General features: G+C 37.0%; 1 protein-coding gene across 7 annotated transcripts in view; it reads right to left on the reverse strand.

Annotated features, from left to right (window-relative positions):
* INPP4B (inositol polyphosphate-4-phosphatase type II B) overlaps nt 1–23,524 on the reverse strand; it is a 593,476-nt gene that overhangs the window by 126,252 nt on the left and 443,700 nt on the right. For all 7 annotated transcript variants that reach the window (XM_070415225.1, XM_070415230.1, XM_070415224.1 and 4 more), the window contains 3 exons: nt 14,518–14,648; nt 14,039–14,143; nt 5,062–5,170 (listed from right to left, as the gene is read on the reverse strand). In XM_070415225.1, the coding sequence (XP_070271326.1) occupies nt 5,062–5,170; nt 14,039–14,143; nt 14,518–14,648 (345 nt within the window). The remainder of the gene's footprint in view (nt 1–5,061; nt 5,171–14,038; nt 14,144–14,517; nt 14,649–23,524) is intronic.

Raw genomic sequence — 23,524 nt, forward strand, 5'->3', positions numbered from 1 at the left:
ATGAGGAGTCTTTTAATCTTAATGAAAGAGCGATGCTTTCGGGTCATGAACCTGCGCTGTGAAAATTCTGGCTGAATTGAAGTTCCTGCTGAAATTAGAAATGATCAAAACAGGCAAAACAAGTGTTGTGGTAATTTTTACCTTTCTCTAAAATAATACTGGAGGAAAAGAATTCTTTCATATTTTGAAGAAAAACTCCACAAGCTTTCAAATAGTGTCATAGGTAAACCGCTGCTTCCAGGAACACATAGATATTTGATGTGATCATTGAAGACATAGGTTACAAACATCTGGTCTTTAAATAAAATATACTGAGAATTAGCATTTTCACTCTCCTAGAAAAATCTCATGTTTATAGCATGAAAATCTCTAACATGTACTGGATTTTTTATTTGTTTGGATGCTACTCAGGTCCAAATTTTCCAAGATCAAAATTCTTATAGTTTACTCCCATCTTTCATTCTGTTTTGCAACTTTTTAATGAGTTTGGGATTTTTTAAACAAAAACTTCTAGTAAGCAAATTGTAATACTTTTCTTCATTTCAGCAAATATTCCCTTGTGTAGATTTTCTTTGTTCCTGATACATACCAATTGAGTATTCATACATTTTTCAAGTTCAACTCATCTGTGTCACTATTCCTCTTTCTATTCTCCATGTCCTTCATATGTCCTCTCCCAGAACTATTCACTTACATCTATAACAGTGGTTCTCAACCGTGGCTATACATTAGACCCACCTGGGAAGCTTTTAAAACATACCAATGCCTGGGCTCCATTCCCAGGACTTGCACTTCATTTGTCTCAGGCAATATCCTGGCATACATAAAATGTTTTTAAATCTCCAAAGGTGATTCTAATGTGCAGCCAAGGTTGAGAATCCCTGCTGTCTCTATTTATCATATTGTATCATGAATATTTGTGAAATTTTATTACTCACGGGAGTTTTCAGCACTTTATTTCTTTAATCCTCACTGGGGGAGGGAGGATTTTTTCCATTGATTTTTTTAGAGAGAGTGGAAGGGAGGCAAGGGGGAGAGAGAAAGGAGAGAGAAACATTGATGTGAGAGACACATTGACTGGTTGCCTCCCACTCATGGCCTGAATGGGGCAAAGGATTGAACCTGCAACCGAGGTACTTGCCCTTGACTGGAAATAGAACCTGAGATCCTTTGGTCGGAGGGCCCATGCTCTAACTACTGAGCAAAACTGGCCAGGGCTGGAGTTTTCAGCACTTAAATCAGAGACTATATCTCATTTATAAGGTGAATTCCAATGCCCATTGCATTTGATCTACGGAATGCTTGTCTGCTAAGTACTCTGTGGAGCACTCCAGAAGACCCATAGTTCAAGAGAACATCATCTCTTACCTAAACATATCCCAAAGTGTTATGGGAAATATCAAACAAGGGCAAACCTGATATACCATAACTGAGACCGAGTAAGGTTATAACAGAAATAAAATATTAGGACAGAGTCAAATCAACTTGAGAAATCAGGAGGACGTAATAAAGAAGGTAAAAATCTTAGGATCGACCATGTGTAGAATTTTGAATAGGATTATGTGTATGATTTTGACAGAAAGCAATGTAAACAGTGTGGAGATGAGAACAGAAGAATTTCTAGTGAAAGAGAACAGAATGAGGAAAATGGAAGAGGTGGGCAAGTGTGAAGTCCATTAAGGAAATGGTTTCATAGCATTTAAGAAGCAATTATAGGGAGAAGAGGGTGATGAAGGTAGAAAGCTGGTGGGGTGAGTTCACAAAGGCTTTTTGAATGCCAGTGGATGCAACTGGATTCCATGAAGGGTTCTGAGATGGGGAGTACGTAATTTTATATTTGTGCTTTAAAAAAAAGATCAATCTGCCTAATTAATTATCTTAAAGCTTTTAAAATACATTTTTATATTATCAGAATTACATTATATGATTACTACAAGTAAGTAAGGCTTCCTGATGCTAAAATCCTTTTCATTACATGGTCAATGAATTCATCAAACAATAGATCACTAAGGACCATAAATTACTGTACTCAGGAGACAATATTTCATTGGCTTAATAGAGAAGAAAATAGATACAGGTGAAGACATACAATGGCTGTGGTAGTCCCCCTAAAAAACTGGCCTAAAATACTTGGCTATTTTTTTTGGGGGGGGGGGTAGCAAAAGGAAAATGAGGCAAATAAAATGTCCTTCACTTAACATGAGTTTCTTCACTTCTACATGTATAGGTCCAAGTTACTGATTTCATAGTCACATTATTTCATGTCTACATTATTGCTTTTGATGAACAGATACAATATTGTGGGTGAAAAAACCCTCAGAAAAATAATTTTCATAGTGTGATATCACTTTAGGCATAACATCTTTGCTCAGGCCAGCTCTTACCATGATGGTCAGGCTGATACTGGACTCATTTATATATTGCCTTAGCAAGTCACATTTGTCCCTTACTACTGCCCAAATGAGAGTACTTTTAAGATTTACACCACGTTATTTTTTTACTTTTTAAAAAATTTCACTGTATTTATCAATAAAGTTATGAATAAAGCAATAGGACATATAACACATATTTAAAAACCCTATAGCAAGTCAATGTTTAAAGTATTGGATATACTTATATCTTTTATCTTAAGTTTAATCGTACAGCTGCATGTGAGTTTGTATGTATATAAATATCCTGGTGAGAAGTGAAGAATACTGAAGAATTCAGATATCCATGAGGATATTTAAAACAAGATATATTATTCAGAATCTAACCACACAATTCAACATTTGCCTTTGCCAGTAGCACACAGTGGTATTACATGAAACTCTATGGTTGAAGTTCCATGCTTCACATACTGATGCTCTACTCATTCAGCTAGAGCAGTGGTTCTCAACCTTCTGGCCCTTTAAATACAGTTCCTCATGTTGTGACCCAACCATAAAATTATTTTCGTTGCTACTTCATAACTGTAATGTTGCTACTGTTATGAATCGTAATGTAATTATCTGATATGCAGGATGATCTTAGGTGACCCCTGTGAAAGGGTCATTTGACCGCCAAAGGGGTCTCGACCCACAGGTTGAGAACCGCTGAGCTAGAGTCTTTGTGCCCTGGGGACAGTTTTCCGTTTTTTAATTGTGTCAGGCACTTTAAAATTGGATTGAGAAAAACAAATAAATTAAGTGAATTCTCAAGATAGAGCTGCCCAGTTCCAGACAAGATGGAGTACACACAATCTATTTTCCTTCTCCTGCTAATCACAAAACATACTCGAGTCACAACACATAAGTCATTTATCAGAAGACTCTAAGAGCAAAGAAGGAAGATTGGCTGGGAGCCCCAGGATCTAGGGAATGATATGACAATGACAGTGAATTCTATGGGTTTTTTTCTTGCCTACTATATATCCCAACTTGGGTGTTAGACAAGCCCTCAATGCAGCACAATGCCAACTAAAAAATAGAAGCCAAGAAAAACCAAAGGACTAGTAAAAGGGTAGCCCAACAAAAATAAAACTTTTAAATACACTTGCCTATTCGAGGGATGAATAGCACATAATAAAAATAGCAGTGTCTCTCCCTATTTGAAGATGGTACAGCAGAGAGAGAGGGTCAGTGAGAAACCACGGGCAGAAACCTATATTCTACTCCCATTCCCTTTTTAGCAAAGAAACAGCATCCCTTTCCCCATGGATTCTGTGAATGAACCAACTTCCAACCCCCATGAATTAAACGGGAGGTGCCTCTCCCCTCAGAGCCCCTGGTTGGAACTCTGACTTCCCCTCTGTTACAATCATAAGGCAACAGAACTATTTTTTTTGCAGCAGAAGGGATACCATAAGGAGTTTCTTTGTGGTCATGGAACAGTTCTTTGTGATGATTACTCTAATCTACACCTGTGATACAGTTTCATAGAACTATATACTCTCCTCACCAAAAACAAAAAAACCTTGTGAAATCTCAGTAAGGGCTATAGCTGAGTTAATAGTACTAGTATTGAATCAAAGTCAATTTCATTAAAACAAGAAAGAAAAATATATGTGCCTCATTAGCTTATATATTTATATAATAGTATATCAGTTATTCAATTCGAAGTTATTTTTAATGCGTTTGCCTGAACATTGGACACCTAATAATACATGTATTATGTATATTATAAATGTGACAAAACTTTAAAATTTAAAGAGGGTGATTTTGCCACTCAGGTAGATTTTCTAATATTACTACTAAACCAACTATGACAACAGAATACTATTTCCCCGTAACTTTCAAAATTCAGGTTTTAATCTAAGAAGAGTAACTACTTAAAAAGAAAAGTTTCCATTCACATCTGGACAAAACTTTTTATGGTTTACTTAAGTGCAATCATAATCACAGGATATTATAAGAAACTCTGGGACCCCTCAGAGGATGTCAGAGAGCTGGTTTCGGCCCGGTCCCCACAGGCCAGGCCGAGGGACCCCACCAGTGCATGAATCCATGTGTGGGGCCTTTAGTTATAAATAATAGAAATAATACTTTAGGTTTTGTGTCATGCTTTTTCTCTAAGAAATGAATGTTTTCTCTTTCAATCTCATCATGTAACTGATAAGAGTTCTGTACCATGTCTCTTTCTCAAATGGCATAATTAAATGGCAGGGCAGTTCACATGCCTTGCCTCGGACCACAGTGGAAATCACCAATAGGGTACGAGTCATAAATTAGGCCTCATGATCTCCTTTAAATGTCTGGCTTTTCAATTACATAAGACGATGCTTTTAGCTAAATCTCTACCTGAACATATTTCTACTGAATGAGCAATAGTTGATACTAGAATACTCTGTTTTAGTAGCTTTGTTTCCACAAAAATTTTCTGCCAGCACAGCACTACTCAATAAGCAACACACTCAGGCACTTAATTTATTCTAATTTCATTTCTGTTAAAGTATTTTTTTTAGAAGTTCAACATCTTTAAGTTATTAAATACATTGCGATACAAGAACTATTCATTGTGATGGACCAAGTTTCTTTATTATAAATGTATATATAAACTTCTCCAAAGGGAAGATAACCATTAATGCATCTTGTCATCACTTACTTTCTTCTTTCCGTTTCAAATCTGTGGAGTAGTTTCCGAAGACCACCATTCTTAAATCCCTGAAAATGGGCAGCTGGGGCTCCCACGGTGATAACATCATAGAGAGCATCTGGAACGGGAATGGACAAGGAGATGCACACTTTGCAAACATTTCTCTCCAGCATGCTGTTTGCACTGAAGCATACACAATGTCAGAAGTCTGAGACATTATTCTGTTTAATTTTGCAGGAATCACTATGAACTTGCATCTCAAGGGGGCAAGAGGAGCTAATTTATCTTTCTAAAAGCCACCTGTGCACCTATACAAGTTATAATATATCCTTGATTTATGACTACATCTTAATTATACGCTACTGTGTAGAACAGAATGTTCTCTCATTCTTCTGTATCCTTACTGAGATAACGTGCTAATTGGTCTTTTGTGTATTTTATTTTATTGAGTTTTGCATCATTTAATTAGCAATCATATTGAAATTCAACAATAATGAATCTTTCCACCAAAATTTACAGAGAAAAGAAGCATTTTGGTTCAAAGCCAGAACAGTACCAGTGCATTTTTTTAAAATCTATATAGAGTAGTTTCTGCCTGTGTATACAAAATCTTATACAATTTTAATGCAAGCTTTTGCAATTTCCTCAGGTGAACGAAGAATACACAAAATGTCTCCTGATCTATTTTCCAGCAAGATATTTTGTGGGTTTTTTTTTTTTTTTTTGCAAAATAACCATACCTTTAAATTGAAACTCAATCCCTTGATCTTGAAAGCCATCAGGTTTCATACATATTAAGTTTATGGCCTTAAAACAAGCCATATATTATAATGAAAAGTATCCCCATCAGAAAGAAGACAGAGTGAATGCCCTCTTGTTAAACTACATTTTATCTGAGAAACCTAATTTCATAGTAGATCCTTTTCATGTTGATTTTGGTATTGACACATTGACTGTTTTTCAGATCTCATTTACAGGGAAAACATACATTATTTTATTAGCTTCAGGTAGACACCATAACTTTTCCAAAGTGGTTCAATCTAAATGCACCAGTAATATCTTTCTTAATAATAAATGTCTTCAAAACTCAAGGTCACGAAAGAACTGAATACAAACTAACCCATCAATAAAGCAAATATTGAACAGTCATTTAATAGATTGCTGGAGTGATAATCTGTTGCCCTTTTAAAAAGTCGCCAATAAAGTAGAAGTCAGCTTATCTTAAAATAACAGAATATTAGACTTCTGTGTAATTTTTAAAAATTGCCTAGGGGACTTTAACCCAGGCCTAAGAAAAAGGTTCCAGGTATCCGTGACCATATATACATTTTTTGTAAGTGCATCTATTTTACTTCCTGGAAAGGGGTCACAGCTTTCTCAAATGGTCATAAGTTCACCCCATTAAATAATCCTATTCCTACCGGCCTTAGGAACATCTCTGAATGTCAGCCAGCTATTAATCTTAACTTGTTCTAACTCTTTCAACCTGCCCTTTCTCCCTGGTTTCCTATAACAAGTATAGACAACACATTCCTTTAAACATTCCAAACTAAAATTCTCAAGCTCTCAAGATCAGTTGCTTTCTTTCCCTCATCATTTTATCTGATCAGTTTCAACAACTCTGCTCCCCAAATTTTATTCTCTTTTATCACTGTGAACTCTCTTTATTTTAATTCTAACCTTCCTCAGTTCATGTCAGGATTATTACTGCCTCTTCAATCTTAGCCTCCTTGCATCCACAGTGCAGATTGCTTCTCCTATGTTGGTGGCCATTCAGTCACTCTGCCCAAAACACAGGCTTCAGTTCTTCTCATATATTTCAAAGATTAGGAGAACATTAAAATGTGTTCATGTTGTAGATGCTGAATAATTGTCAATAAACAAACTAATATTTTGAGGATGAATTGTTTATCTAATTTGTCATTAGATTACGCAGGGAATTACTATTCTTAATCGAAAAATAAGAGGTTTAAATACACGATCCAGAAAAAAAAAAATTGGAATTGGGAACATACATATTTCCAGGGGAAGAAGATAACCATATATCCCTCCCTGAAACACATTCAATAATAAAAGAACAAGGAGAGTTTAAGATTACCGAGATGGAAAAGATTGAAATTAGACCCTTCATGCACACAAATCAACTCAAAAGGATTAAAGACTTAAAAATAAGAACTAAAATTATAACATTACTAGAAAAAAACTTAGGGACATTTCATAATATTGGTCTGTAAAATTATTTCATAGATATTACACTAAAATAACAAGTAACAAAAAAAAAACTAAACAAGTGGGACTACATCAAACTGAAAAGCTTCTGCTGGCCCTGACCAGGCTGCTCAGTTGGTTGGAATGTCATCGCGTACACCAAAAGGTTGAGTATTCAGATCCGAGTCAGGGCACATATCTAGGTTACAGGTTTGATCATCAGCAGAAGCATGTATGGGAGGCAACAGATCAACGTTTCTCTCTCACATCAATATTTCTCTCTCTCTCTCTCTCTCTCTCTCTCTCTCTCTCTCTCTCTCTCTCTCCCTCTCTCTCTCTTTCTCATAAAAACAAAAATATATCCTTGGGTGAGGGTTAAAAAAATTTCTAAGGAAACAATAATGTAAAAAAGCAGCATAGAGAAGAGGAGAACAAGAGAAAATATTTGCAAACCATTTATCTGATGAGGGGTCAATCTCCAAAATATGTAAGGTACTTCTATAAGTCAATACAAGGCTCCAGGAAGTCTTAATATTTTGCAATTGTTATTTGATAACTACCAGTTATCACTGTATTGAAACAGTTATCTATTTTGGCTCCTTCATCCTTGAATTTCACTACAAAATTAGTAGACAGATCTAAGTACACCATGGGATTTACTTCCTGGTCTCATCTCAGTTTAGTTAATGAAGAATGATATACACTTGAAGTACCATGTTCATTCTTGGCCAGAGCAGATGCACTCATTTGAATGTAGTTAGAATTAACTTCAATTGATTGATTTCCTTTAAGGGAGAACAGATATAAAAAAAAGACAACAAAAATAAAATTCTAAGATAACAATCTGATCAGTAATATTTGTCTCATTTTAAAAATTTACCCATTTTATCCTGCTCTTTAAATTAAGTAATTTTGTGACATAAATAGCCCTTAACTGTGCATAATAAAAGTTTTCTGATTTTTTGTACTAAGAGACAACTATAAAAATGTAGGTGGGCATTTTATTTTACAGAAAATTTAAGCAAAAAAGTTGAAGGTCCTTTTTCCTTTCTTATAAAATATAATGTATATTTCATTTACTGATATTTTTATGCCTCAAAAATGGTCCTTGGCTTTGTGAAAATGGTATAGTATACATTATAATAGAAAAGTGAAATTCAAGTTGCGTCTCATCAAGCTAAAGACACTAGGTTGACTTGAAATTTAATAATAGGGCTGCTTCATAGCCTTTTAAACGCCATTTAATAATAGAAATGAGATAATAAGTCTATTTTCCCCAGAAGATCTCTTTAAAATTCCTACAACTATAAAAATAGTGCTAATAAAAAAATGTAGACATGCTGATCTCATTTCAAGGAACAATTTAAGCATAATCCCTGACTTCAAAATGGCCCACAAATGACTTTGACATGATTCACAAGACCACAGGGATTTTTGAGGATAATCTGTTTCAAAGTAGTCCAAGAAATTTGGCATCATCATGAAACATGTCTAAAGGTAATTATGCTTCGTTGATGAGGTGATACACCCAAACTCTTAAAATGCAGAAATCAGGGAGCTCTAACAGCTCCTCTTACTTGTTCCAGCTTCAGTGTAGAGATTGCAAGTTTAAGAGGCAAAGAGGTCAACTGATTCATCCATAGTTACACAGAAATGCAGGTGACAGTGTACCTAACTCCAACTAAAGCTTTATGATATCATATAGTAAGTTCTTTCTTTTACTATTTTTCCCTTTCCTCTTTCTTTCTTCTACCCTTCCTTTTCTTCCATCCTTCTTTTTCTTTCTTTCTATCTCTCTCTCTCTCTCTCTCTCTCTTTCTTTCTCTTTCTTATGTACTATAATATGATCTATATACATAAAAGGCTAATATGCTAGGTGTCCGACTGTTCAGTCAACCATTCGACCAGTCTCTATGATGTGCACTGACCACCAGGGAGCAGATGCTTTTACTGGTAGGTTAGCTTGCTGCTGGGTTCCGGCCAATCGGGACTGGGTGAGATGGCTGGACATGCCCTGGAGCCCTCCTGTGGTCCTCCCTGGCCGGCCAACCTACCACAGTCCCTCCCCAGCTAGCCAGCCCCAATTGGCCCCAATCAGGACTGGGCAAGATGACCCTGATCAGCCCCAGTTGGGGCTGGGCGAGACAAGCTGGACACACCCTGGAGCCAACCTCCTGCAGTCCTTCCCTGGACTCTAAAATATTTCTTCTAATTAATTTCCTTTCAATGTGTATGAATTCATGCACTGGGTATAGATATATATATCTACTAGAGGCCCAGTGCACGGATTCGTGCACCAAGGGGGTCCCTCAACCTGGCCTGCGCCCTCTCATAATCTGGGACCCCTGGGGGATGTCAGACTGCTGGTTTCAGGGCCTGCGGAGATTGGGCCGAAACCAGCAGTCCAACATCCCCCAAGGAATGTAGTAGTGCGCAAAGCGGCAGGCGGCCAGGGAGCGCAAAGCGGCAGGCGGGCACCGCGCTGCTCCCGCTCATCCCGGCCCTGCTGGGCCTGCTGTCTTCACCGCACAGTAGCGCACTGCCATGGAGGGGGGAGAGGCTCATGCCACCACAGCTGTGCTTGCCAGCTGTGAGCCCAGCGTCTGGTGTCCGAGGGGTCCCGGATTGGAGAAGGTGCAGGTCAGACAGCTGAGTGGCGCTCCCACTGTGGGATCACACTGACTACCAGGGGGTAGCTTCTGCATTGAGTGTCTGCCCCCCTGGTGGTCAGTGCGCGTTATAGTGATCTGTCAAACAGTCATGTGGTTGCTTAGGCTTTTATATATGTAGATAATAGATAAAATAACTTAAACATATAATATTATAATATCACAAGAATCCAGATATTATACTATTCACAACTGATTTTCCAATAAGATAAAATTTACTGAGATATATCAGAGTGGAAAATGGTATTCTTAATTTCAGGGTACTGTTTTTGTTATTATTGTCACTGCTCTATAAGATCTCTATTGTGGTGGGTACTCTCTTGCATTTAATTTCAATAATGAATAAGGATGAAAATTTAACTTAATGGGTCTGGGGGCACCAGAAGTTAAATGGAGGTTATTTCACTTGTCAGTATGAGACATGACATCATTAGTTCTGCTCAGTTACTTGTTTCAAGAGCTAGACATTAGCCTCAGATTTGGTAAATCTGCCTGCTATTGTTTGTAAAGCTGCCTCTCCAAATATAGCAGGCATATTAATCAAAGGTGAATCGATGCAATTTACTAATGGTAAGAAGGAAAATGAATGTAGTCTACATTCAATAACTCACCAGTGAAATACTTAGGCTTGGCCAATCTTACTTGCATCATTACCTTACAAAATGTTGTCTGTAATTCAGCCAAACATTTAAATCAGTAACCATGGATCTTAAATAAATCTAACTGCAATTCAAAATCTGCTAAATACATGTTACATAAGTAAATAGAAAATTTGATTGACTACCATCTACACCTTTTAATTTTTATTTTGCAAGTAAGTAAAGCAAAGCTCAGAGTGGTTATTAACTTGATTATAGTCAAAAAAATTGTAAGTCCCTAAAAATTCAGTCATTTTCAATTTCTACTATAACATATAGTTGGTGATCTAGTCTGTAAAGCACCTACTTTATTTAAAGTCCAACCTCAAATAACTTTTAAACTTATAAAAAATAAATATTTTAAAACAAATATTTAATGTTATACATATTTTATACATGCAATATACATCTATACTAATAAAAGTGTAATATGCTAATTAGACTGGACGTCTTCCGGACATCCTTCCTGACAAAGCCAGGCTGGGCGAAGCCGCCCGCCCGCAGTCCTGGGTGCCAGTGCCTGCGGCTGCAGCCTGGAAGAAGAGAAGCTGAAGCCGGCCACCCGCCCACGGTCCTGGGCACCAGTTCCTGAGGCTGTGGCCTGGGCAAAGCCACCCATCCCTGGTCCTGAGGGAGGGAAGCCCAGGTGACTGTAGCTGGCCAGATAAGGGAAGCCTGGGTCCTGGGTGCGGGGCCAAGGCAGAGGTGGTTAGGTGTGATCAGGCCAGCAGGAGAGCAGTTAGGGGCGATCAGGCAGGCAGTTAGGGAAGATCAGGCAGGCAGGCAGAGGGGTTAGGGGTGATCAGGCAGGCAGGCGGGCAGGTGGTTAGGAGCCAGTGGTCCTGGATTGCAAGAGGCAGTCGGACATCCCCCGAGGGGTCCCGGATTGGAGAAGGTGCAGGCCAGGCTGAGGGACCCCCCCCGCACCCCCCCCCCCCCCCCGTGCACGAATTTCATGCACCAGGCCTCTAGTACTAATATAATATAATACATTATGCAATAGATTTCAGTACCTTCACATTAATTCTTGGGTGTAGGAAAACTTGTTCTTTCCTACATTTTCTCCTTAAGTTATTTAAAGGGAGGAACCAGTCTTTCTGAAAACTGCTATGACAAAAATCCTCTAGTTTATGAGTTGTATCCTAGTTCTAACATCAAAATCTTGCTTTTCTCTCCACTGCTTGATTTTTTTATCACATATAAAAAATTCCTCCATATATCCTGTTATGGGTAATTCGTGCCCCACAAGAAAGATATCTTAGAATCCAACCTTATTTGGAAATAGGGTCTTTACAGATTAATCAAGTGGAAATCAGGTTCTGAGGATGAGCCCTAATCTAATATGACTGGCATCCTTAAAGGGGAAATTTGGACACAGAGAAGGACATAGAGGAGAACACCATGTGAAGATGGAGGATCAGTATGATGCATCAGCAAACCAAAGGAAACCAAAGATTGCCAGGAAAACAAAAAGGAGTTAGGACGAGGCAAGAAAGGATTCCCCTCAGGTTCCAGAGGGAGCTTGGCTCTGCCAGCACCTTGATTTTGGATTTCTGGCTTCAAGACAGTGAGACAATAAAATTCTGCTGGGTAAGCCAACCAGTTTATGGTGCTCTGCTATGGCAGATCTAGGACACTGGTACATTTCCCAAACCAAACTAATTAAAAGAAATTTTGCTTGCTTTTCTAAATTTCTCTCGTTTAGTTTCTAGTTTCTTCGTGTTAAATTGGAGAAACAGAAACTAGAGGCATTGCATTCATCCTAGCTCACTCTAGTCTATTTTTCAGATAGTATCTTGGCAAAAGACAGCATAATGTAAATGGTTCTGTCATTTTCAATAAATAAAGATGATGTAAAAGGCCACTTAGATAATAATTTCTCTTTGTTTGGCAGAAGTATTTTAAGGATCATCACCAAATATTTGAATACATATTTAAATACAAGCTTCTATCGATTTTGCCCCGACAAACTACCTGGTTTGGTGATACTTCTATCATCCACCCAAGGCTGTACCCCAGATCACCCTTCTCTCCCATTTCATCATCCTATCAGTCATCAAGTCTTGCATTTGATGATGTTTCCAAAATGCCTCTGCCTCTCTAAATCATCTTTCCTCTCCATCTGGCTACCTCCTTAGATTTTATTGTCTCTTTACTGATCACTTTAACAACCATGAGAAAGCTGACAGATCCACTTTGTCCCAGTGATGGCAAAGGCCACATATATCATGGAAACTCTTATCGTTCATTCTAGGTGTTTTACATACTCTAATTCACTTCATTTGGAAGAGAAAAACACAGATTAGAAAGATTAAAAATAACAAATTTAATAGAAACTAGTGAAGCTGCAATTCTATTCCATTCCACTACAAAATATATAAACTTTTTACTATATCATAAAGGCCTCTTCATATCGGCCATTAGAAAAAAAATCATGTCGGTTATCACATAGCATTTAAATACTTTATCTTCTTTATTACTTGTTGATATTCTGCTTTTGATGATTTTTGAAACCATTATATGTTATGTTCAAACTGCTGACAGACAGAAATCAAAAGTACCTAAAAGCCTTGGGCCAATCCATCAAATTTTTATTCCAGTTCTTTCATTTGCCAAATTCTTGGTTAAAAGGACGGTCACCGCCAAGACAGAGAAACAGCTTGAGTCCAACTTTGGGCTTTGGTTTCTCAAGATAAATAGTATACAATGAACAAGTCTTGTTTTGCCTTTTTCTTTTCTTTTTTTAAAAATCCAAATAGTAGCACAATTGGCAGCTATTAGGAGTCATTGACACTACTTAAAGAAGTTAATATTCATTTTGCATATTCACCTGCAACTCAGTTCAGGTGCTACATTGATAAAGTAGTCCTCAGAAACATAGCAACAACAACAAAAAATAATAATGCCTTTTATAATATTCAGGGTTATTATCAGCTTCAACTGTTTCATCTTTATCTTTATATAAATGCTTAAATTGTAAAGTCTGCCAATAGTGAAGATTTTTATTTTATTTATTTTATTTTTCTATTTTTGGTTGTATATATTTTTTTTATTGCTTAAAGTATTACAAAGGGTATTACATATGTGTCCTTTTTTTCCCCCCACCCTTGACAATACCCCGGCTTCCCCTACCCCCCCCCCCCCCAGTGTCTTATGTCCATTGGTTATGCTCATATGCATGCATACAAGTCCTTCAGTTGATCTCTTACCCCCGTCCCTCCTGCCCCCCAACCCTCCCCGGCCTTCCCGCTGCAGTTTGACAATCTGTGTGAGGCAGCTCTGCCTCTGTATCTATTATTGTTCAAAAGTTTATAATGGTCTCTATTATCCATGAATGAGTGAGACCATGTGGTATTTTTCCTTCATTGACTGGCTTATTTCACTTAGCATAATGCTCTCCAGCAATAGTGAAGATTTTTAAAGAAACACCCTAACACAGTTGCCTATTTTGAAAAGAATACTATACACTACCTTTCAGGTGAGGGCTGTGTACGTGCATCCTCTGCAGGTGTAGATTTATTGGAACAAATTCTAATGTTTTCTCTCCTTTGCTGCTGCTTGATTTGAAAGAGGACCCTAGGTGGAAAGAAACTTAATATTACTAGTAAGTAAATAATGAGGATGTGTGTGTGTACATTTGCTGAAAAATAAATTTGACATAAAGAACTGTTACAAAAACTTTAGGAAGAAAATATAACTGTATGATTTGCTTTTCTTCTCAGATATTTAAATTTTTTTAAACTCTCAATTACCTTTAGAATAATACCGTGAGGTAAAATAGTGCATTTTTTTTCTTTGTTATTTTTCACGCCAATTTGGAGGTGATAGAATTATAAGATGCTTTAAAAAATAATGGCTGTTCTATGTCCATAATAATGTTTATTATTGTTTTCACATAACATATATGAAATGCAGCACAGGTTGAATCTGTAGAGTTATTACTTTCACACCTGTTTCCTTGCTGAGTTCCGTCAGAATGTCTTGGTACATATTCACCATTTGATCACAGTGAGTAAGGACATTTTTCCGTAGATTGTCCCAGTGAGGAGAGAGTTCACCAAGTTCTTTTAGCTCCTGGTTCCTGTTGAGAATGGGAAATGGGACAACATTTTTATGTAAGTCCATAGACACAAACTGCTTAATTAGGGTTGTTAAACCCATAAAAAATTGATTCACCACTCTTTTTGAGAAAGCTCTATGTGCTTTTTAGGGGGGAAATAATCATTTTAAAACAAAGAAAGATATGAATAATTTAGGTCACACAAACATTAAACATATCAAAGAGAAAAAAGTGCAGGTTAATTTACTGATAAAAATTTCACAAAGCCTGGCCAGTTGAGTGTCGACCTATGAACCAGAAAATCATGGTTCAATTCCCTTCCAGGACACATGCTCCAGTTGTGGGCTCAATCCCCAGTGAAGGGGGTTGCAAGAGGCAACCAATCAATCATTCTCTTTTATCATTGATGTTTCGAACTCCCTCTCCCTTCCTCTCTGAAATGAATAAAAATATATATTTTTAAAATTTTTTCACAAAGATGGCAAAGACTATCTAATATACATAGAGGCCATACAGTTAAAAAACCTCAACAGAAAAATGCTAAGTTCTAGGCTTTGACCATCCAAAATGAAATAAAGTGAGAAGGATAATCAGACTATGTTCAAAGGAAACATAAGCTATTCGGGTCATCTAATTTATATATAATAGAGATATAATTTTTTTAAAGCCAATAAATAGTATGATCAGGTATGATTTTATTGGTCTCAGTTTCTCCCATAAGGCCAATTTAAGTAAATGTTGCATATGTTTTGCCCCTTCTTTATCAAAAGAAAAAGCTAATCATGCCATTTAGGTTTTAATTATTAACTTTTATCTAATTCTCTACCCTTTATCCAAGTTAATTCAAATAATCAGAATGCCTTTTCAAATTATAATGATAAATGGTTTTAATATGCTGCTTGGTTAAATCTCTTATTCATTTCTGTAACCTTTTACCAACAACATTTTCATGAGGCTAATTTAACCAGCAATAATGAACCTTCTTTGCTATTTTGGCTGTGCAACATGCTAAATACCAAGCTAATAAATTCAGAAGATGTAGAATATTTAACATCCTGTTAAATGCAAGAGTAATGGATGGTGTGCAAAAATGTGACTTGGTTCCAAATGTTTGTAGCTGCCTTTGTTTTGTTTCAATGGTATGCAATGTAGTTTTGCTATATCTTTCATTTGAGGTCTTTATAACTTTTTGAACAATCATCTCATTCTCAACTGTCCCACAGATTAGCTGTCATCACACATTTGTGGGAGAAGAAGTAATTAATCAATAGACAGTGAGAGTAAAGAAAGTTCATGACCAAAGATGGGGTAGGAGGGAAGGTTGAAAAATTGGGGAGTCAAGTTCTCTGTGTACACGCAAATACCAGGCTATTTAAATTCAAGACAAGCAACAACAACCACCAAAGCAAACAAATAATCCCCCAAACTGGAGATATCCAAGTTTAGAAAAACTTGGGCAATTAGGTCAAATCAAAGGATGATAGCTAGTATAATATATCAATTTAATTTGTAAGCTTTTAGGCTGTAGTTCCAATATACGCTTATGATAGAAATATTAGTTAGGTATGTCTGCTTAATAATAATAGATGTTTAATACTAGTAGGTTTAAAATTTATGTTGCCTCTGAATAATTATCAGAAATAGTAATTAAAAGGAGGTGATTAGGGAGTAAAGAGAGGGAGATAGCAAAGACCCTTACTATGGTGTGGGATCCTGACATGGCATACATCTCCTTGCCTAAGAGAAGTCTGGAAGTATAGTCAGAAAAGTTTAGTGATCTGTGGGGAATGACTTAAAATATGCTGGGATTAGTCCATAAAGTTTTGTTTAAATTTTACTACACTCTTCCACTATGTCAAAATTTATACACAGGAATACATAGAGAAATCTGGCATTCACAACTTTTTTGCTCTAAGAAATGGCATTGCAATGGCACACATTCTGAAAAAGACGTATAACCAACATAAGGTACCTTTGCATTAAAAACAGTCAAAAATAAGGGAACTACAGAATAACAGTATCATAAACAGAGTGGAGTAATGAACAAGTTGTAAAATAAAGTGAGGCAGAGAAAGAAAGTAGCTATAAGTTTAAAAAAATAAAGAAATTCATTAGATTAATACATTAATATACATAAAAATAGAAGATAATTAGGTATACCAAAATCAGAAAATTTTTCAATCAGGAAGGATGGAGTTTATATTATATTTTAATTTGTTACTTGGTGAACAGAAACTTTGGAGTTTAATAGTGAGATCCAACCCCAGGGAAGCATGAGGGAGGTAAGAAGAAAAGTGTTGTAGGAAAAAAGCAGCAGCAGACATAAGGTGGTATGTTCCTGAGCTGGGCAGAACTTCACAAGAAAACAAGGCTGGTTGCTAAGTCATGTGCAACAACTCTAGAGAAGTCATATGGCACCTTCGCACCTTGGAACAGCTTGTTAGATGGGGGAAGAGACATTTATATGCCACTTCCTTACCTTCTATATTTCACTAGTAAAGATTCAGCTTGTGGAATATTAACTCATTGCATGCCAGTTGTGTAATCTATCTCCTTTGGGTAGCCACTGGGGAAGCAATATCCCAGTGGAGACAGAAGTTTCCTGGTTCTGGTCTGATATGACACAGGTGCCAGGGCCACTCTGGATCTTTCCATGTAGATGCCATGGAAGGCATGCTAATGTCTGGTCGTAATCTTCAGGGAGGCTGATACAGCTGATGGAGTTAGGAAATTAAGTGACAACAGTAACAATATATGGGGATCTCCACTGAATGAGTGGTCAAAAAGTGAAGACATATTAGGGTTGAGCCACTATAGGAAAGCACATAAACTGGGCCCAGGACGGGCATCACCTTGCACAACTCCAATGCACTTGCATCATTTTCTGATACCCGGAGAGCATATAACACAACATTCCTCATACCTCCCGAAAGAGAAGTTCAAGTACAATTCTTCAAGGTCATACTAGTTGCTATTCCCAAGATTTAAGGAGAGGCAAAGAACCAAGCTACAATATCTAATACTCCAGCTGATCCTTGGGGCCTAATTAATAATATTAATCACCAATCTCCTCTACCATTCATTCCAGATCTTCTTCATATGTCACCGGCATTTCAGCTGGTCTGGGTTGCTGCCTTGTGAGGTCTCTCAGACTTTAATCAAAAGGGATTAGGCCCTTAGTTGCCTTGCTCATATGGAATCCCAGTTGCTGCAATTGCCCACTCATGTCTGAGCATGGGGCACCTCTGAGTTGCAGACATTTTTTTTTCTCAGGTTGTGAAACAGCAGCCTTCTTTCCTTCTGATGGTAAGAATAGTATCTCTTACTGTCTTTGCTGGACCATTGTAATGAGGAATGTGTGGTAACCAGATCACATGTGGAGTCAATCATAACTTCTAGTTTAGTGGGACTATGAATTGGTCCCCTGACAGGACCTCCAAAATCCATAGCCCAAGAACCACAATTCTAACTGGAGAAGTCCAAGGTTGTAGGTAAAGGCACACTTTTTATCTAGATGGTTTGTTTTGTCTTACCTTGTTTAAATATTTCAAAATATATGCTTCTCCTCTTCAGCAAAATAGTAAGTTATATATATAATGTTTTAAACACATACAATTGAATAACATAAAGGAAAAATGAAATTAAAAAACAACCCTATGAAGAATAAAGAGACATAATTGAACACAAAATGAGGCATAGGGGAACTAGAAAAGAAATAGCCAAAGCTGCTGTAAAGTTTTTTTTATATATAATGCATAAAGCATGGCAAGAATATTAAATAGATAAATGGTTTAAAACTTTGTTTTTTATAGCCCTGGGAGTGTTATGGCAGAGGGCCAAAGGGAGGATGTTGAACAAAAGAGAAGCCAAGTAAGTGGACAGGCATCAGGCCTGTTTCCTCACTCAACCCCCACTAGAACAATCAGCTCCAAGTGAATCTCTTTGATTTATATGGGAATTCTGTGTATAGTTTGTTTGGGGGGTGGGGGGAAGGGCTCTGTTGCTAAAAAAAAAATAAATTACAAAATTAAATTACAAAATTAAAGAATAAAAAATAAAAGGAAGTTTAGCCTCTTGTTAAAGCTTCTGTTTAAAATAACATTCGAAAGCCTACTGATGATATATACAAGGAGGGAATTTCAACACGGGGGAAACATGCTCTGAGCCTGCGAGTGGCAGAGACTCGTCTCCCTCGTCTTTTTGTCCTACCACAGTTCTGTTTGACTGAGGTTTGTTGATTGAGCAAATGAAAGGTTTGCTTGCAGGTTATTATCCTTAGTTTTTCCTGAATTTGACAAAAGTCAAAACATAAAGTAGGATGCTGAGTTCTCTCCTAGTTAAAATGGAGAGATCTGAAAAATAAAGGAGGTACTACTGAATCCTCTAACCTTGTATGATCTAGATCTGTAACCTTGGATTGGTCGAGTCTTCCTTAAGAATACACAAAGATTAGAAAATACATCTTCATATGGAATTTCTTCCTATGATGGTTGATAGTCTTCCTATGACATCAACTTGACTGGATCACAAGGTGTCCAAATATTGGGTCAAATGTTATTGTAGGTGTCTAGGAGGAAGTTTTCAGATCAGATTAATATTTGAATTGTTAGGCTGAGTAAAGCAGATTGGTCTTCCTACTTTGGGTGGGCCTCATCCAATCACCTGAAAGCCTGAATAGAGCAAAAAGGGCTGACCCTCCTGGGGTAAGAGAGAATTCCTCCTGCCATACTGAACTTGAGCTTGGATACTCGTGTTGTTGTTGTTTTTTCAGCCTTTGGACATGAAGTGAAACATTGGCTTTTCCTGGGTCTCAAGCCTGCTGGTCTTTGAACTAGGAATACAGTATACCCTCTCTTGAGACCCCAGCTTGACAACTCACCTCCAAGATCTTAGAACTTGTCAGCTACCATCTCTCTCTCTCTCTCTCTCTCTCTCTCTCTCTCTCTCTCTCTCTCTCTCTCACACACACACACACACACACACACACACACACACACACACACACTTTATGGTTGTGTTTCTGTGGAGAACCTTTACCAACATACTAACTATACAGGGATTCTATCACAAAGATTTCTCTCTGCTTGGTGCAAAGGAAGTTAGAAGGTTGAGATAAAAACATCTGGAAGATAGTTTGAGCTCTTTCATGGCTTTTTATCCCTCCCACCACATTTTACAAAAACTCTTTTAACTTCTTCAGACGAAAATTGCATATAGAGATGTTTAGCTTTTCTAAGAGACTTGCACAAGAAATCTCTCTAGTTCTGAGGTCAAAGCTCCACATGCAAGCCCCCTATTTTATTAGAAGTTTGAGTCCAGAATGATAAATGTTAAAAACTTGGGCATGTAAATTCAAAATTATGAAAAGTAGTTACTTTAATAAAGAGTGCCTGGGAATAATAATTAAATCATTTATAAGGATTTTAAGACCAAATAAAAATTTATATACCAAAGATATGACCCAGTAAAAAAGACATTAAAATGTCATTTGAAATTATTACCTAGGTAAATAGAAATACTTTCCCCCAATAAACTGTACAATACCATTTTTAGAATAAAAATGGAACCTTTTAAAACTATCAGAGTCTAAAACTACATGTGGGTATAGATGGATGGAAAGTTTAATGGTCAACTGCTTTCATTCATTATGCAAAATTAACTCAAACCCAAAAGAAGTCATAAAAAATGTACCCATTAGGAAAAAGAATTAAATACTAAAATTTCTAGTGAGGAATAGTCTACATAAATGACCAGTGGTGACTTCAATTTCATAAAGTGGTTGGGTAACACCATAAAACCGAACAAAGTTCAACTCGATGTCAGGTTTCACAGTATTTCAACCCACAATTCAAACTGTGCTTTAACCCAGACAAGAATAAAAACTGCATCTATAAATCACAGCCTTTCTTTCTTTCTTTCTTTCTTTCTTTCTTTCTTTCTTTCTTTCTTTCTTTCTTTCTTTCTTTCTTTCTTTAAAAAAAGCCTTTTTGTAAATGACAATGTTGTTCATGTTGCAATCCATAAGCCACTAATTCACTGAAAATCGACTAGAATGGTCATTTACTGATTTTCACTTGACATTAAAGTAAGTGGATGTTGTACTATGTAAGTGGATGTTGTAGACTCAAGGAGGTTTCAAGTTGTAAGCAAAGACTAAGAATTGGAGCACAATAACTACAGGATTCAGTTGTAATCACAGAATCTGTTTTCATTTGATAAACAGCTAAATTCTGTCATTTAATTTTAGGTAACTGCATTAAAAATTAGGAATAAAAAGTATGTCTTAGTCTATTGTAAGAGTCTATTTGCTGCCCCTGATAAAGGTGATTTGGTATTTACTTATAAATAAAGTCTTTTTTATCCTTTGAAGTTTATTTTAAGTTTATCAAACATGGACAACATTTATTTTTTTAATATTGTAAAGCTCAGTGTTCCATTTATGTTTAAAATGGTGGCACATCAATGAAGTTTCTCATAATTCCACATATATTAATTATGTACCTTTCCATTGTGGGCAGCCATGAAAATTACCCAGTGCACAGGAAGGCTGGTTAAGGAAAGAAGTGTGCTAGAATGCTCATTCTTTTTTCATTATTACTGCCCATGCTTTTAGAAATTGCAAGCATTTCTGGGCAGTTTCCCTTCCAACTCCCACCCCAGGGTCTGGAGTGCAGATGTGGCCTAGTTAAGTTTCTTAAGTAGATGGAATCCAGGAGGAGGCCCCACAAAATACTTAGTGGTAGGGCCTTTTGGTGGACACCATAAGCCTTTTCAGGTAATCAAGATTACTTTTGTACAGAATTTATCTCTTTTTTATTTTCAAAACAATCCTCAGAGATAACTGTTCCAGAGCTGGACGAATAAAAATTAAAAATTCAGTTGCCCTCGGCACATTTCAAGTGCTCAACACCCTCACAGCTATCATATGAGACGGTGCAGTTTCGAACACTTCCATCATGGGAGGTTCCATTGAACAACCTTGCTTTAGGCAAATGAGAAGCATGTAACTGAGAAGTGAAGTGACCTGTTTAACCTATATTGCTACAAAGTGGCCGAATCAAGACTTACACTCAGGGCTTGTGATTGCAAATCTTGTTCTCTTTTCCATTTTAATTCCTGGTGAGTATGGTTTCTTCTAAGATAGTAACCCTACTTAGGAGGACAAGACTGGAATCTTCCACCTGAGGGACTCATCTGAATGCAACTTCCACCCAGGTCAACAGAGAGCTGGTTCAAATATTTGGCTCAAGTGTGCACTTACAGCCTTGGCCACCATAACTACTGGAAGATCAAACAACAGAACAAAATTCTTATTTATTTTCTATTCATTTAACAACAACAAAACCGACAAGTTCTTCTTTTTCTGTGGCCCAGAAGGCTCTAACTAATCAGAAGCCTTTCATTCCAAAACATCTACCCCAGATACAAGCATCAGCTTTGTGGGAAAAGATACACCCGGTCTGCTTTTCTGCCCACTTGGAGTTTGTGGCACTGTATAGTGAACATACTTATGAGGTGTGCTCGGTTAGTAAGCTAAAGGAGAGTGAAATAAATTACAGATCTTTTTGTATGAAACACTATTAACTGTCAGCTAAGATGAAGAACAACAACAGTTTTGATATATTGAGTGTCTGCTGTGTACAGGATTCTTTACAAAAATGGTATAAGTGGCTTCCACATATAAAAGGCCTATGTATGTATGTATGCACCACGGGTTTTCATCCAGAGTTCACAATAACTGTGTGCATTTATTATTTAACCCCTTCTTTACAATAGAGAAAATTGAAAATTAAAGCGGTCAGATAAGTTTGCCATGTCACATAGCTGTGAAGTGGAGTTGGGGAGCCAAGTTCCAAACCCAGAGCTGCACTTACACACACACACACACACACACACACACACACACACACACACAAACACACACACACACACATCAAGACTAAAACTCTATAGTTATAAGTGTTAGAGTCTTCTGATTGCTTATTAAATTACTACAGCAGTCCCGTAAGACAAATAATAATGTTATTACCTAAGAAGTAAAAAAAATATCTAGAAATGGAGAGATTATATAATTTAAAAATATATATTATCAGTATATATCAAATGGCAGATATAGGTTTTGAACTCAGATCAAAGATGATTCCAATCCTGTGCTTTCATCATTACAACACACTCTTTTCTACTCATTTCATTTGAAATAAAGAAGCTTGGCACAATAGACAACAAATGTTTCTGCATGAGTTTTGCCTTATATGTTTCTATGGGGATACTGTAATAGCCAAACAGCAAAATCAAACATATATTACTATCACCAGCTTGGTGATGCTAAGATAGTAATCCTATCTCTACAGGACCTCTCATTAAATGATCCCAAGAATCAATAACAACAAACCTAATGGCATACAACATCTGCCTTTAATACTAGGAGTTGGGAGGGCAAAAGCACTTTCCATGATAAATAACATACCATACAGTATTCCAACTGAGCATCAACATTCTGTTCATGGAAAAAATGAACTGAAGAAATAATACTATTCAGTTGTGAATCAATAGTGGAGTCCCAATGGGTTATGTTTATGCATCCTTTTTGGATCTGTAGGACTTGAGATTGTTCTCAAAGAGAACATGCAAGAGAACAGAGAAAGGAACACAAAGAGAAACAAACTGGAAGAGATGCAACACTATAAAAACACCCATGCGTCCTGGCTGGTGTGGCTAAATGGTTAGAGTGTTGGACATGCACTGGAGGGTCTCTCTCACATATCTCTCTTGATTATGCTCATCTTCTAACATTGATTTCATCCTCCTTTAGTTTTCAGACTATCCAAGTGCCAGACAAAATAAATAAAAAATACTCCCATCAAGAAACATCACCAAAATTCTGATTATTGGAGATA

This window comes from Myotis yumanensis, unplaced genomic scaffold (assembly GCF_028538775.1).
Source record: "Myotis yumanensis isolate MYYU_CA2020_CCGP unplaced genomic scaffold, mMyoYum1.0.hap1 SCAF_5, whole genome shotgun sequence".
NCBI classification, from domain to species: domain Eukaryota; kingdom Metazoa; phylum Chordata; class Mammalia; order Chiroptera; family Vespertilionidae; genus Myotis; species Myotis yumanensis.